The 14358-nt window shown below is 45.5% G+C and overlaps 1 protein-coding gene across 4 annotated transcripts; it reads left to right on the top strand.

Moving 5' to 3' along the window:
• The first annotated feature begins 298 nt into the window (after nucleotides 1–298).
• Nucleotides 299–13819, top strand: MPG (N-methylpurine DNA glycosylase). Of its 4 annotated transcripts, none has more exons than XM_018916102.3 (6): nucleotides 299–373; nucleotides 692–795; nucleotides 4253–4398; nucleotides 4988–5213; nucleotides 8220–8424; nucleotides 13299–13819. In XM_018916102.3, the coding sequence occupies exons 4-6, from the start codon at nucleotides 4992–4994 to the stop codon at nucleotides 13691–13693; spliced, it is 822 nt and encodes a 273-aa protein (XP_018771647.2). In that variant the 5' UTR covers nucleotides 299–373; nucleotides 692–795; nucleotides 4253–4398; nucleotides 4988–4991; the 3' UTR covers nucleotides 13694–13819. The 4 variants fall into 4 exon arrangements, with proteins under 4 accessions (XP_018771647.2, XP_009090205.2, XP_018771648.2 ...); XM_009091957.4 differs by having other exon boundaries at nucleotides 4250–4398; XM_018916103.3 differs by lacking the exon at nucleotides 692–795 and having other exon boundaries at nucleotides 301–373; nucleotides 4250–4398.
• The last annotated feature ends 539 nt before the right edge of the window (nucleotides 13820–14358 follow it).

Raw genomic sequence — 14358 nt, 5'->3', positions numbered from 1 at the left:
AGGCTCTGAGGTCTCCACACGCATTCTTTAACCGAGGCTGAGCACCCCCAATTCTCTCAGCCTTCGTACTGATGAATTAATAATTAACATGAAAAACCGAGAAGTGGATGCTGAAAACCAGCGGGAGTTCAAGCGCTGTTTTACAGAGGGTCTGTGCTCCACAAAGCAACACCCACAAGGAGACACCCCTGAGCAGGAGAAATCCGTAGATCGGGGCCGCAGCGTTAGCCCCACTGCCCGCGGCTCTTCCCCCTCACGGCCGCGCCTCCGCCCCGGCCCTGCCCCTCCCGCCCCTCACGGCGGCTGCGGGGCTTCCGCGGGGCCGCGGCAGGGGCTGCGCGCGCCCCGCCTGCGGCGGGAACGGGCCCGGCAGGTGCGTGAGGGGGAGCCCGGGAACGGCCGGGAGCGACCGGGAACGGCCGGGAGCTGCCGGAAATGGCTGTGAGCGACCGGGGCGGGCGGAGGAGGGAGCTCGGATTCCTGGGGCTCGGCCGCGGTCACGGCGCCGGCAGCGCTCGAATGGGCCCAGCCGGCCTTGCCCAGCAGTGCCGGGCGCGCCCCCCGCTGCAGCCCCGGATTCCGCTCCAAATCACGAGTGTCCTCAAACAAAATGTAGTTCTGCTGAGAAGGCTTTTTGTTTGTTTGCTTGTTTTTCGTCATTGCTCGTTGTTACCTTCTTTATTCTTTACAGAAGGATGAGTTAGGTTTCATCCCTAAAAAAGCTCCAGATGCCCCGTAGGGAGTGGGAGCGAGGGCTTGAATTGCAAGGAAATAAGATCCCCAGCACTTAATAAGGTGAATAAAAGCATCCCTTTTACCTTATTTTTGCAGTATTAGGATTGCACGTGCTGTCAGAATCTGTCTGTGGAGAAATTGACTCTATGTGGTTATATTAGCTCATGCTTGCAGTCTTTTTTCAGTGGTTTTTTTCACAGTGTTTTCCAGAAAACTATACATTATTAACTTACTTCTGGTTTACTAATAGGGTAGACTAGACAGGAAAGGCAGAGAGACATCATTCATGCTGAGAATTCATTGAAGGATCTACCTTAAAATGTCTGTTTAAGAAGTTATGGAACAAAAACGACAGGACTAACTGGCAGGAATAAGTTGCTAAACTGGCAGAAACAGGCAGGAATAAACTACCATACCAGATGCAGCCCCCAAGGACATGTTGCTAGTGATGGTTTCAGCAGCAAATGTGTCACTAATTTTTAAAGAGGGTTCTAGGGCAAATCCAAGGACTGCAGACCTGGAAGTTTGACCACCAACAAGTCAATTAATAGCAAATGTAGCAAAGTAGGATTATTGGACAGCTGCATAAGTATCTAGAGGGGAAAATCAATGTGGCTTATAAATCACGCCTTAAAAAAATGCTGGAATTTTCTGCAGGTCTAAGGAAGCATGTTGAGGTCTGGTTCACAGTCTGTACTCAGATTTCAGGAAGGTTTTAAATGGGAGCTCTTTACCTGAACATAATAAGGGAGTTCCCCTGCCATAAATACACAGTTGTTGCAAAGATAGCAAAGAGGATGTGAGTAAATGGGCAGCCTTCCTGGTGGCTGGAGGTCACCATTGGGGTGCTGCAGGGATGGTTTGTGGAAGACATGGAAAAGCAGTGTTTCCAGCTGGCTTTGCCTTATTGAAGGTGGTAAAGAGGACTGAGGGTGGTTAAGTGCAGGTGTAAACTGATTCATATGGGTGGGGAGCAGTGCAAATTCCCCACACAAAGTGAAGTTTTTGGAGCAGCAATAACTGATTCTGTGAAGTTTTCTTTCTTGGTCAAGTCTCCCTTTGGCTGGTGTTACAGAGGTTCAGGGAAAACTGTGCCTGGATCAGAAGGTTCCAGTCCACAGATGTGGAGGAGCCCTGGATGTTTATTCTGTTCTTCCCCAGGCTCCTGCTCTTGACCTGGGCAGGAGAGCAGGATCCAGGGAGAGGTATCCTTTAGTCTGACCTAGCATCTGTTCCCACTTAAAATCTGTACAACTGGGAATTGCTGTGAGGAATTGTCTCTCCAGAACTGGCAGTGTTTTATGTACTCTTCCTTATTCTGTCAGAAAAATTGATGTACCTGAGGAAGGTTGTGCAGGTATCTGAACCTGGGAGCCAAAAGTACATGCAAGTTGCCAGTAGGATATATTTCTTTTTTCCTTCTTTTCATGAAAACTCATTAAATACCTAACGAAATGCCTGCAAATGCAGTCTTGTTAGAAGGATTAAAGAATTCTCTGTGGACTATGTTGTGCCTTGAGTACAGGGTGTCTCTGCTGCTGAGATGGGTTTTGCACTGATTTGCAGTGTCTCTCCAATTCTGGCTTGCAGGCTTCTGAACCACTTACCTGAGATTAGCCCAGCAGCCCTGAACACTCCAGGCACTTGTGCTGATTCTGCTCTTCATCTTCTTTTTCTGACTTCCATACCCTTTTTTTTTTTTTTGTATGTTTTTACCAGATGTGCTTAACAATTTGTAGTTAATTTGGTTACAACAGGATTAGTAAACAGTGATTAAACCCATGGCTCATTATTTGAGGCCCGGGAGTGGGATTTGTTTATTTTACAAGCATGAAAATCTAGATAGAAATGAAGAGCTGCAGAATTTGTATGTGGATTTACAGAAGAGGTTGAGCCTCTTGCTTCCCTAATACACAGGGCTTGGCTCCATGGTGTGTGTTGCCTCCTACAGTGTGATTTTTATTGGGCAAGAAGAGATTTCAAGCAACATCCTTTCCAGAAGGTGTAGATAGGCTTTGAGGCACAGAGCTTTCTGTTTCAGATCTTGCTATGAACAAGCAGGGGGACAGAGCATTAGGAATCTGGGGTTTTTTTCTGGGTTTCTAAGCTGGTGTTGCAGCCCCTTACTCTGCACTCACGTTTCTGTACTGACCCATTTCTCCTGGCTAGAAGGCAATTTCCTGCTGCTGTTTCTATTGAAGATGCTGAGATGTGTCAAGGATCAGCCCATAGCAATGAAGTTAAAGTGCCCTGAGGCTGCTGCTCTAACGTGTCAGTAAGAGCACTTGCAGATTTGGGAATGATTTAATTGGAAGTGCAGTAGGTGCCAGGCAGCTCAGATCCTGTTTCTGGTGTCGCATTCCATAAGAGCACAAATTACCAAATGAGTTAATGCTCCACTCGAGTCAGCCATGTTTGCAGCATGTCTTTATGTGTGGCTGATGAGCTGGAAGTTCCAGTTAATGCTGTCAGAGAGGTCTGGAGGTATTGTCTTCAGTGGGAAGTGCTGCCTTGACTGAGTGTTTCAGGGGGTCAGTCTGAAATGGTGAGGTTTGCTCCTCTGCCTCTTCCTTCTTTCAGCTCTTTCTCCTAGACAGGACTCACTTGCCCAGGCCACCAGACAGTTCTGTCTGAGGCAGGCTGGTGAGTTCTAACAAAATTTTTAAGAATTCCTGCCAGCTAAAAGCCACAGTTCAGAGCAGAGTACCTGGCATGGAGCTGGTGGTTCTGTGACAAGTCTCTGACACCATTGAATTATTGCAATAAAGAGTTAGATGTCAAGAAAAAAATAAAACTCCTACCTCTCTGCCAGTCATGCCAATGTGATATGATTTTTTCCTACCTATTTTTATATGTTTGTGTCTGGATTCTTCTGAGGTGAAACATGACACTGTTGGGGAATTGGCACTGGTGATTCAGATTGTAACAATGCTGGGTTTCACTGTAGTGAAAATAAACTGTTGCTGGTGGAACCTTATTGTGAGAATCATCAGATCAAGATAAAAATTTCTTTTGATGTTGAAAGTTTTTGTAGTAATTTTTAAATGCTGATGATCTGGTGAAAAATGAGTGGCAACAGTTAATTACTTATGTGTATACTTCCAGGTTCAGCTATAGGATTCTTTCTCCATTTCTAAATCTCTATGATGTTGGATCCTTAAATCCACATGGGGTCAAATTTAGAATTGGTGTCTTTGCATTCTCTTGTAAAAGTCCTTTTTTTGAGGCTGACACTTCCCAAATTTAGTACCAGTGGGGGAATTTTAAAAGTTTGGTTTCAGCTTCCTGTGTATTCAGTATAGGAAAAGTGTATTCTCCACTGAATAACAAAGGCTTAAGAGCATCTCCAGCACTGCCCATCTGGGAGATGGGCTTTTTCTGAACCACAAAAGCAGAAAACTGAAAATTATTCTGGAGATTGATCTAATGGTGCACTCTTGGTATCAGATCTCCAGAATCTCTTGGCCTGTTTCAAAGCACTTTATCCAGTGAATAAATGCTTGTACCTGTTCAGCAGGTGTAAGGACTGCAGCACTGAAAAGGAAACACCAGCTTTGTGGAGCTCACATGGAATGTGGTGACAGACCAGGAGAACAATTGCACAACTGTGATGTAACTGCCTCAGGTCCGTGCTGCTGGCTGGAACAGTAGGTTGAATCTCTGGTAAGTTGAGTCATTTTGGGGAGATTCTAACACAAGCACTTTTACAGCATGATAAACAAGTTTGTGACTGAATAGGGCATCTCTAAATTTCCTGTGGAGGTTTAGATTCTGATCCAGTTACATTACCTTTGAAAATGATTGATACACAGCTTCTGTGGGCTTTCTGAGGCAGCACAATTTTTGAAGTACTTGTTTTCTGGTTGTTCTGTCTCCTTAAAAGATTTTGTTAGCTTTAGGGAAAAAGTACAAAGTACTGGTTCATCTTTGCTTTTACTTTCTGAATTTTCAAACCTAACAGCAAACTTATTTCCAATGCTTAGTGGAGCAGAGTTGCTTTTATCTGCAGTCCTTAAAAGATAACTACTCAAACTGTTTTCTGTTTGCTCATCAGGAGAGCCCAATATTTGCCCAGACTGGTGCAAACACAGCTAAATCTGTCACCTGCTGCTGCAGTTTGCATAGGTTGTCCATGTAGTCATACGTTTCAGATTCATTGTTGTGGAGAGATGTGTAAAAACAGAAGTTTGTGGAAATGAGTTGCTTTTAAATAAGCTTTATAATCCCAATGATACTTATATCCATCTTCTAGAACTATGCCAAGAAAAAGAAAGCTGTTGGCTCAGTTAAGTGCTCTTCAAAACACCAGCAGCTTCCCTCAGATCAATGCTGTGGAGCAGCTGAACACTACACCTGGAGCAGACCCTTCTCCAAAAAGCAGCAAATATTTTGTGGTAGAGAAAAAAAATTCTCCTCAGCTACAAGAAGACTTTTTCAACCAGCCCTGTGTTAGTCTAGCCAAGTCCTTTCTGGGACAGGTAAGGCATGAGCACTGAGATTCTTGTACTGGATTATGTGCTAGCTAATGACTTAGTGTAAAAGGATGAAATTCTTTTTTTGCCATTTGACTCCTGGGCTTGGCTATTTTAGGAATACAGCTCTCATTCCTTCTCTTACTAAATGCAGTGGAATTTAAAGACCAGTAGCTGAGTCTATTCTGGATGAAGTCAGAGAAGTAATTTTTCAGATTTAGTCTGTCGCATTTTTAATTGGGGGTTTTTTTGGTGGAGTTTTGCTTCCTTTTTTCTGTTTACTAAAATGTGTTTAGCTACTTATGGTTTGAAGGCTGTTTCAGGCCCATTATCTTCCTTTCAGCAATTGCTTTACTTGTTTTTGTTTCTTGCTTAGCCCAGTGGAAAGCAATGCTCTGCAGTCAGCAACATCTTCTTTGCCTCCATTTTACTGTCTTGTTATGCTAAGGATTGCACAGTCCCACAGTTAAGCTCTTTTCACTCCAAATATTTCTATTCCTATCTTTTGTTTCTGAGTTTCCAAGTCATTACCTGTTCATGCAAGGACTTTTCCCTTAGCCCATTGCATAAACTTTGAGAAGTCTTTGGACCTTGCTGAAAGCCTTTGGAAATCAGAGTGGTGGAGATTGACTCTTCTGCTCAGTGAGTCCTTCAGAAAACTCTCTGGCTGTTTCCAGGGGAGGGAGTTCCTTAGCATTATCCCTATAAAAAGTTCCAGTCCTGGGCCTGCTAAACTCGACTGAAAAATGTGTGTTCAGTTTCACTGCTATGCTCTTATCTTCTCTGAGTCTTTTTTATACCTTTATTGTCTGCAGGGTGAGCAGACTCTCTGGGTTCTCATGGCTTTAGATAACTCCAGGAATTTGTTCCACAAACTGTTGGTTTTGGCCTGTTTTGCTGCATCCAGCCTTTTTTTATTTTCTAAGGATATCTTGCTTGTAAGTGACGCCTTTGCTCTGCCTTTTAGCCCTGCTGGGTTTCATGCTGGTCTGCCTTCACCTCTTTGTGATACTCCACATGTGTTGCTATCTTTGCAGATATCCTGCTAGAGGCTTGCCTTTCAGGCCTTAACCTTTGGCTGCCTCTAAAGCTCTTCCCAACAAGCTCCCTCACTTTACATAGTCTCCTCTTTGTGCTGCTAGGCAGGACTCTAGTAGATTATTTTTGGACTTTAATGCTTGTGAAAAGACACTGAACTTTATCCTTCACGGTCATGGTACTGAGTTGTTTTTCAGGAGTAAGTTTGGAAAAGACTTTGTGTTTTGCTCCAGATCTGAGAACTGAGTCTTTTCTCATGAGGTTCTTGATTCCTTGCTCTGCATAACATTTGATGGTGTCTAAGCAAACATTGCACATGTCCTGCTCTATGCCTGAAGTCTCCCATTATTCATACATTTTTGTTGTCTTATTGGCTCCATCACCCTCATTCAGTTACTTTGGGCAGATGATTTTTGAGTCCTAATTCTGTATTTTTCCTATTTAAGTCTAGTATTCCAAACCACTTGATTTCTATCTTAACTTTACATTTTCTTAAAAGTATAACCCCCAGTTTCCCATCACCCAGCCTATTCTCTCATAAAGGTAATTTAGTTTTTCCTTCATTACCTTCATTCTACCAAATTTTGGAGGCACCTGCTATATTACTCTTGCTTATCTTCATGATACCTGAGTTCTTGGAAACAAAAAAGGTACATGCAGTGAATGGCCATTCAGAGGGAACTGCCATAACATCAAGATACATCCTCAATGAGAAAAATAACCTTTATGAAATGGCTTACTGTGAGGTGTTGGGAATTATCAGCATTTTAAAAATCTTTTTTCAGCAGAATATTTGATGTGTCTGAAGACAGGGAAATGTCTGGATGCTTTTAAACCCATAAGCTAACCATTGCATTTCATCATACTGAGGGAGAAATGCAGCCATATGGGTCTGGTTTTGGGGTGTTCCCAGGCACTTGCTGAACACCAGTGCTTTTTTTTCTCATAAAAAATAATAAACAGATTATTTAAAACAATTTGACAAGGGCTGTAGGGAAACTGATATACTGGACCTGCAGCTTTGGAAACCAACTCCTGGAGCATCCGTTATGGATCAGATCAATATCTGCATTACCAATCCAGCGCAAACATCTGTTAGGAATTAAGCTTTGTTTTCTGAAGGTCATCTTTGAACAGCTGCATAATTAAAGTGTTATAATTAAACTGATTGCTGGTGCCCAAACGAGACTGTGCTGCAGTATTTCATACACGTTAAATAAAGCACAACGTTTAGAAATCAGGTCAAACCACAAATTCCTTTGTACAAAGCTTAGTGGTTGCTTTATTTTTAAAGAGAATATTTTGACTCTCATGTTTTGTTTCCCCTGCATCTGCTTTGTTTTATTTAAGGAGGTACCAGCAGCAAGAACACATTGTAATAACAAAGATCTCTTGTCTGCCTGAAGCCAATTCCCATCTCTCCTGCACTGCCCTTCTCTTTGGTGCAGAAAATACTGAAATAGCATTGATGCCCTCTCTAGAGCTGATTATCTCTGTGATTTGGGACTGGGACTTGTTTGAAACATCTCTAGGGAGGGAAACTGTCTAATCATAGCAGTTATTTAATTGTGCCACTGTCATATTTCTTCTGATCTAAAGATTATACAGTCATGATGCTTCAAGGTTGATATCAGCAGTGATTTTTGCCTTAAACCTGATGGATTGGAGTGGAGAATACAGAAAATAACCACAAAAGCACCTCCGTGGGCTTTAGTATATGTAGGATCATAAATTGGTTCTGTTTCATACTGCCCCATCTAGACACTCCAGGCATTTTGTGGGGTGAGTGACAGTGGGAGCTCCTTTTACTGGGCTGTGGAAGCTGAAAAAGTCGGTGTTAGCTTATAAACTGCTCACTGGAGAGGATTTAGTACCATCAGGTCCTTTTTTTCCAACTTCTCTGTTTCCACAGCTCTTGCTGTGGTTATTTTGTACTGAGGGCTGGTAACTGATGCACTCTGACCTCTCTTTCAGATTTTAGTTCGCAAACTTCCTGATGGCAGAGAGCTCTGGGGCAGGATTGTTGAAACAGAAGCTTATCTGGGTGGGGAAGATGAAGCTTCTCACTCGAAAGGTGGGAAGCAAACACAACGGAATGCAGCAATGTTCATGAAACCAGGAACTCTGTACGTGTACCAGATCTATGGGATTTATTTCTGCATGAATGTTTCCAGCCAAGGTAAGCTGAGGCTGAAAGAGATGGAATGCCTGCAGGATGGGACTGACATTTCAAGCTACAGTGGTGCTGTAAGTCACTTGTGAGCTCTCTGTGGGCTCTCTGATGGCAGTGACTTGCTGTCATCATCCTCCCTTGAGACCTGAGCTTTGCCACTGTGATCACGGTGTACCTGTGCACAGGCAGCACAGCAAGATTGAGAAATGAGGGAGAATCTGGATAGGATGGAGCTTTCAGTTTTGATGACCTGCACTGCTGCCTCAGTCATATGATTCAGTGAACCTTGTTCCTCAAAAGTGGTGATGTAGAGAAAAATTCAGAGTCATTAATGACAGCCTGAATCTTGGTGTCTGTTGCCATGGCAGGAAACTCCTCTGTCTCCTGCCTTTTTCTTCACAGGCTGAATGAACTGTTGGGGAAAACAAAAAGTCTGAGATGTCCTAAGCTTAAGCAAGGAGTCAGCAGAAGCAATTTATCTGTCTAGCTGTATCTAAAAGCCAAAAAAAAACCCACCCAAATCAAAATACCCAGACTGTTACAGAATCTTGAATCTTCTTTTATTATTCTCAAGAAATAATAATCAAGCTCTAATTAAATTATTCTGTAATTTACTTAAACTGTCTTTCACATTTCAAGACTCTTAACAAGCATTACTGAAAACTTCCTTCTTTTTCCTGTCCTGTAAGAATGACAGTATTTGCCTTGCAATGAATCTCTTGTTTAATTAGACACCTTGAAATGACAGCAAGTGTTTCCTAGGTAACTACTCATTCTGTTAGAAAAAATCTCAAACCCAGTTTATTTCTTTTTCACTATTTCAATGCTAAAGGTTAAAAAGCTTGTGTATTCCTAAGTGGAGAACAAATGTAACTGTGACCATGAATGCTCAGGTTTTGGCCTCTGGACAGAGGCCAAGCAGAAAAATAGTGCCACATTATAGTGTGGGGGAAGAGCCTGACTTTCCAACTGAGGATCTGAGTCTGGTGGATGAACACACACATGTGACCTTCCTTACATTGGCTCTGCCACATCTGTTCAGATTATGAAAGCACATGGTTCATTTGTCAGGATGGGATTCTTGGTGATTAAAATACTAAGAATAATACTTTTTATTTTAAAAAATCTGTTTAGCCTTTGAATTCTGGAAAGATTTCTTTGAAATACACACTTTGGGAAAATTTTCCTTATCTACCTGTTTTTAGGTTTGTAGCAAAGCAGTTAAAGGGCTCCCTGTGGTGTTGGAATTCATTGCAATTTTGTTACAAACTCCCTCCCCATCACCCTGTCCCACAGGAGTGACGCCAGGCAGAGCTGTCACTGCCAGCTTTGTCAGAGCACTGCAGTCAGTGCCCTGGCTGTGCACACTGTGCACCACTGATGCAGCTACACAAACTGGAGCTGTCCCCTCTGTGTATTTGCCCACGTGCAGAAGTGTTGAAAGAGAGAGTATAGGGAGGAATCACACCCGAGATGTTTTTCTCCAGTTAGGGGGAGGAGGAATTGTTTATTGTGCTGTGGCTTAGTCTGAGGGAAGGATTGAGGGAGTCATCTTCACAGTGGCACCTCGCTAGAGGGCAAAAGCATTTCATTCTCTGGATATGGGATTTTCAGAACTTTGGTTTGACTCTGGCTGTGAAAAAACACAAAGAAACCCTGAAAAAAAATAAAAAAAAAATCTCTTATGGCATAGCTTGGTCCTTCTTCATAGCATGCTCTGAAGGCAAACAGCTCCAAGAGACAAGTGTATCCTCTGAAGTAGTGGAGTTCTGACTCTTTAGGGATCACTTGTTTTGATACACAACCTCACAGCCTCTGACTCCAGGTGGAATAAACCTTCTCTGTTTATTGGTTGATGCTGAGGTTTAGGTTCCAGTATCATTCAGGGATGGGAAGAGTGTGTCATTCACAGCCCTGTGTTCATGAAATCATAATGAGATGGGGAGGGGATCCAGTATTCTTTGTCAGAGAGGAAGGGGAAATCTTCATGCACATCACTGAGATAAAGCTTCATTATGGGGAATTTTACTGTGAGAGGTCCTCCCGTCCCTGAGTGAAATACTGCAACTGCCTGAAGCCACAGCAGGCATCACTACATTTGGAGAAATCATGGGTGGTAGAGGAGAAGAGCTTATAGAAAACATAGCCAAAGTCTTTTACTGTGCATGAATCCTGCAGTATATCCTGAGCTGCACAATAATCTCAGTGCTAAGGGCTTTCCCTAGAGTTAAGAGAGATGTGGGGCTTCTCTTGCCTCAGGAAGAGGATAAATGCCAGTCATGCCTCTCTTTGACTTAGCTGTGATCTGTTTCTCTGGAATTTGCCACGGTCTGTATTTTGCTGCCAGATCTGAAAGAAAAGCTTGTAAAATCGAGAGCCTGGTGGTGCTCAGCCCAGGGTCACACTGCAGGGACTTCTCCCTAACTTTCAGCTCCTAGACTAGGATTTTGGAGGAAGTATTGGGGAGCACTGAGTCAGGTGGGTGAATGGAGGAGAAAATTCTCTTCTCTGCGTGGCCATGAGCTGTTTCCAAGCCTGGGAGCTGGAGCTGTTTCAGGGAAGGAGCAGGAAACTGTGCTGTGGGGGTGTGGGACTCCACTGTCATGTTATGAATTCTGGCTGCTCAGGGAGAGAATTGACCTCTGCAGTGTTGTTAGATCCCAGCTTTTAGCCCTGAATGCTGCTCATTATATGGAGTGACTCTTAACAGGAGAGATAAATACTCAGCATCTCCAGCTGGCCCTGCTGCTGCTGCTGTGTGCACATTGGGCAGATACTGAACTCAGGTGACCCCTGAGAGTGAGCTGCTGCAGGCTGAGAGGGGGAAGAAGCCAGGCTGAAGCACTCTGGAGTTGACTCAGCCACTCTTTAGGAATTTAAATTAAATTTCTGTTGTGGAGGTGTGCTCAGGAGGAGCCAGAGGTGTGAGGGGAAGAAGGCAATAGCTCATCATGGTATCCCTGCACTCATGTCCTGCCTTGCTGTCTCCACCTCTTCTCAAGGCTTTCTCTGGGCAGAGTGGAGTGTGTGTAACACACAGCTAGAAAGAACCTGGAAACTTCCAGCTGGAAATGCAGAAGGAGCAGCCAGAGACAGAAATTGTCAGTACCCCTTGGCTGGGCTCTGTGCTGCTCTGGGAGCACCCACAGATTTCCAAGTGCTCGTCTCTCTTCATGTGAACTCCCAAGGACTTGGTTCAATTCAAGTGTGACCGCAGTTTCCCCTTGCAGTTGAGATGGGTGAAAGCAAGCAGTGTAATGAGAGATTGCTCAGAATCCTGCAGTTGTTCCTGGCAAGGGAGGCAGCAACATGATGGGAAGGATGTTTCTTTGTGCATTGATAAAAAGCAGAATTAGGACATGGAACATGTTCTTAAAATTCTGAAATGACCTTTGAGCTCTAAATCACTGTTAGGCCAGGGAAGCGGCTTTTGGCTGCCAGATTAGCATCAGTCCCCCTCCTTGGAGAAGGGAGTGCCTGGGAACAGATTGCTGACAGCTGTTGGAATCCAGGCTGACTTCACCGAGCTGTAGTCAGGGCAGCAGGAGTTCTGAGATGGTTCAGGGCAGCAGGCACACCTCAGATAGCCAGGAACCAGGACCTCACTGGGAGCTCAGAGGGGTAATTTAGTGTGGGATTTGTACAAAAAATGAGAGGGATCCTATTTTGGGAAATCACAGGTCCTTAGGGATCTGCCAGTGCCTACAAAAAAAGCCTTTGCCAGGCATGAGCATGGCTCCAGATGTTTGAGGCTGGAGAGGGAGAGGGGACTCTGGGGAGCAGCACTGTGCAGATGCTGGTGGGAGGAAAGCTGTGGGTGGCCAGCACAGGGGGAGCTGTATAGGGCTGCACGCAGGCCCTGTGCCAGTGTTCTCCTCACCCACGCAGGAGGAGACCTGGGCCCCTGCTGGCCCCTGGAAAATACCAGGAAAAGGTTTCTGTCCCACTTAGGCTGGAGATCCTTGTCTGACAGGGAATGTCTGCTCAGAGCTGCATCTTTGCTTTGCTGTCACCTGGCTGCAACAGCTGGGAGAGCAGGGGACCTGAGGCTTCTGACAGGGTGGCAGATCACATTTGAGAAAATAATTTGTCCATTTTGTTCAGTTTTTGTCATAGAAAGGTCTCTTCTGCTAAGTGCTGCTCCCAGCGCTGTGCATCGCACAGCCAGACTGAGGAGCCCTGTCCTGCCCCAGGTCTCTGCCTTGGGAGAGCTTCCCTGGCACATGTGTCCAGATCACACTCTACTGGAGCTGTGCAGTGACCCAAGGCCATGCTCATCCCAGCTGTTACACCTTACAGGGAGTTTGGATTGGTACCAGCCCTGGCTCCCTCAGCAGTGACTGCTCCCAGTGCCTGCAGCTCCTTCCCAGGTTTCTCTTTGCGCAGCCTCACTCTGCAAGCTCCCTCTTTCTGCTGGCAGCATCCACACTCATTCCTCCTTGCCTTTGTTAGCTGGAGTTCTTGTAATCAGAGTTTATTAGAAATCCACTGGCTTTGGGAGCAGAGCTTTGGATACCTCTGCCAAAACTGAGCCAGATGTATATTTATTCCTGAACATTGTGCTGACATAAGAAAAAGTTCTTGCCCTCTGGCAAGCCTTGGAGCAGCAGCCAGACTTAGCAGCATCAGGTGGAGCTGGGAAGAGCAAGTCAGCACTGCAGAATGAAGGGCACAGAGCTACAGGACACTGGAGATTCGCAGGAGGAAGGGAGTGTCCTTGGAGCAAAGGACAGGCCCCATGGTTGGGTGCACCAGGCCATTCCTTCCTCCATCAGGCTGAGCCATGGGCTCAGAGCTGCAGTGCTGCTGGCAGTGGGCTGAAAGGTGAGGCATTCCCAGAAAACAGCCCCATACTAACATCCAGCTCTTGTTCTGCACAGGAGAAGGGGCTGCAGTGCTGCTGCGTTCCTTGGAACCTCTGCAGGGCCTGGATACTATGAGGGAGCTGCGCAGGGCCTCCAGGAAAGCACCCAGCAGGCTGCTCAAGGACTGGCAGCTGTGCAATGGGCCCTCCAAGCTCTGCCAGGCGTTTGGCATCGACAAGGCTTTTGACCAAAGGGACCTGACTCAGGATGCTGCAATCTGGATGGTGCCAGGACAGGACCCGCCGGGGGAGCAGGACGTGGTGGCCACCACCAGGATTGGCATTGGCAACAGGGGAGAGTGGGCACAGAAACCACTCAGGTTTTATTTACGAGGAAACAGATTTGTGAGTGTTGTAGACAAGAAAATAGAGAGAGAGATGGCAGCAAGGGGACACTCCCCTGGCAGCTGACAAGTCCTGCAAGTGTCTCGGGGACCAGGACTTGAGCTGAGCTCTGTACAATGTCCTCAAGCCGTATCATGGCAGACAGAGGGGCTTGGGGGGTTTTTAACAATAAATGTACTTTGTCACAATGAATGGGGCAAGGTGAAGCTTTATTTGCAGGAGACTGGCCTGGGCCTCCCAGCCAGAACTGAGGCTGGTTTTGGACACTGAAGGCTACTTTCTCCCTTGCCAACGGATCCAGACTTAATTAGGGTGGCTGAGAGGAGAAGGGTTGCAGCTCTGAGCTGCTCCCATCACTTCAGCCCTCAGCAGAGGCCAGTGCTTGGCTGCTGCTTGGAAATAGTTTAAAAATTGGGTGGCAGCAGAGCAGACTGAAAGGATGGGAGCTGGGAGAGAAGGATGTAAAGGGAGAATCTTACTGGTGTCTGCAGCTACCTCAGGGGAGGGGATAGAGAAGACAGCCAGGCTGCTCTCAGACAGGATGAGAGGCAACAGGCCACCAGCTGGAAAACAGGAAGTTCTCATTAGCTCTATGGAAAAAAAATTTCCCCATGAGGGTGGTCAAAAACTGGAACAGGGGCCCAGAGAAGCTCTGGGCCATTCACACTTCCACAGACAGGGTCCTGACTGACCTGAGCTAACACCTTCCCTTTGAGCAGAGACCCCTTCCA

This window comes from Serinus canaria, chromosome 14 (assembly GCF_022539315.1).
Source record: "Serinus canaria isolate serCan28SL12 chromosome 14, serCan2020, whole genome shotgun sequence".
Classification (NCBI taxonomy): Eukaryota; Metazoa; Chordata; class Aves; order Passeriformes; family Fringillidae; genus Serinus; species Serinus canaria.
This window is presented reverse-complemented; position numbering and strand designations above follow the sequence as displayed.

What these genes read in the sequence shown, in the direction of transcription:
- MPG (XM_018916102.3), top strand. Translation starts at nt 4,992, where the DNA reads ATGCCAAGAAAAAGAAAGCTGTTGGCTCAGTTAAGTGCTCTTCAAAAC. An exon ending in CCAAGTCCTTTCTGGGACAG is followed by an intron (nt 5,214 to 8,219) that starts GTAAGGCATGAG and finishes CCTCTCTTTCAG; the next exon opens with ATTTTAGTTCGCAAACTTCC. An exon ending in CATGAATGTTTCCAGCCAAG is followed by an intron (nt 8,425 to 13,298) that starts GTAAGCTGAGGC and finishes TGTTCTGCACAG; the next exon opens with GAGAAGGGGCTGCAGTGCTG.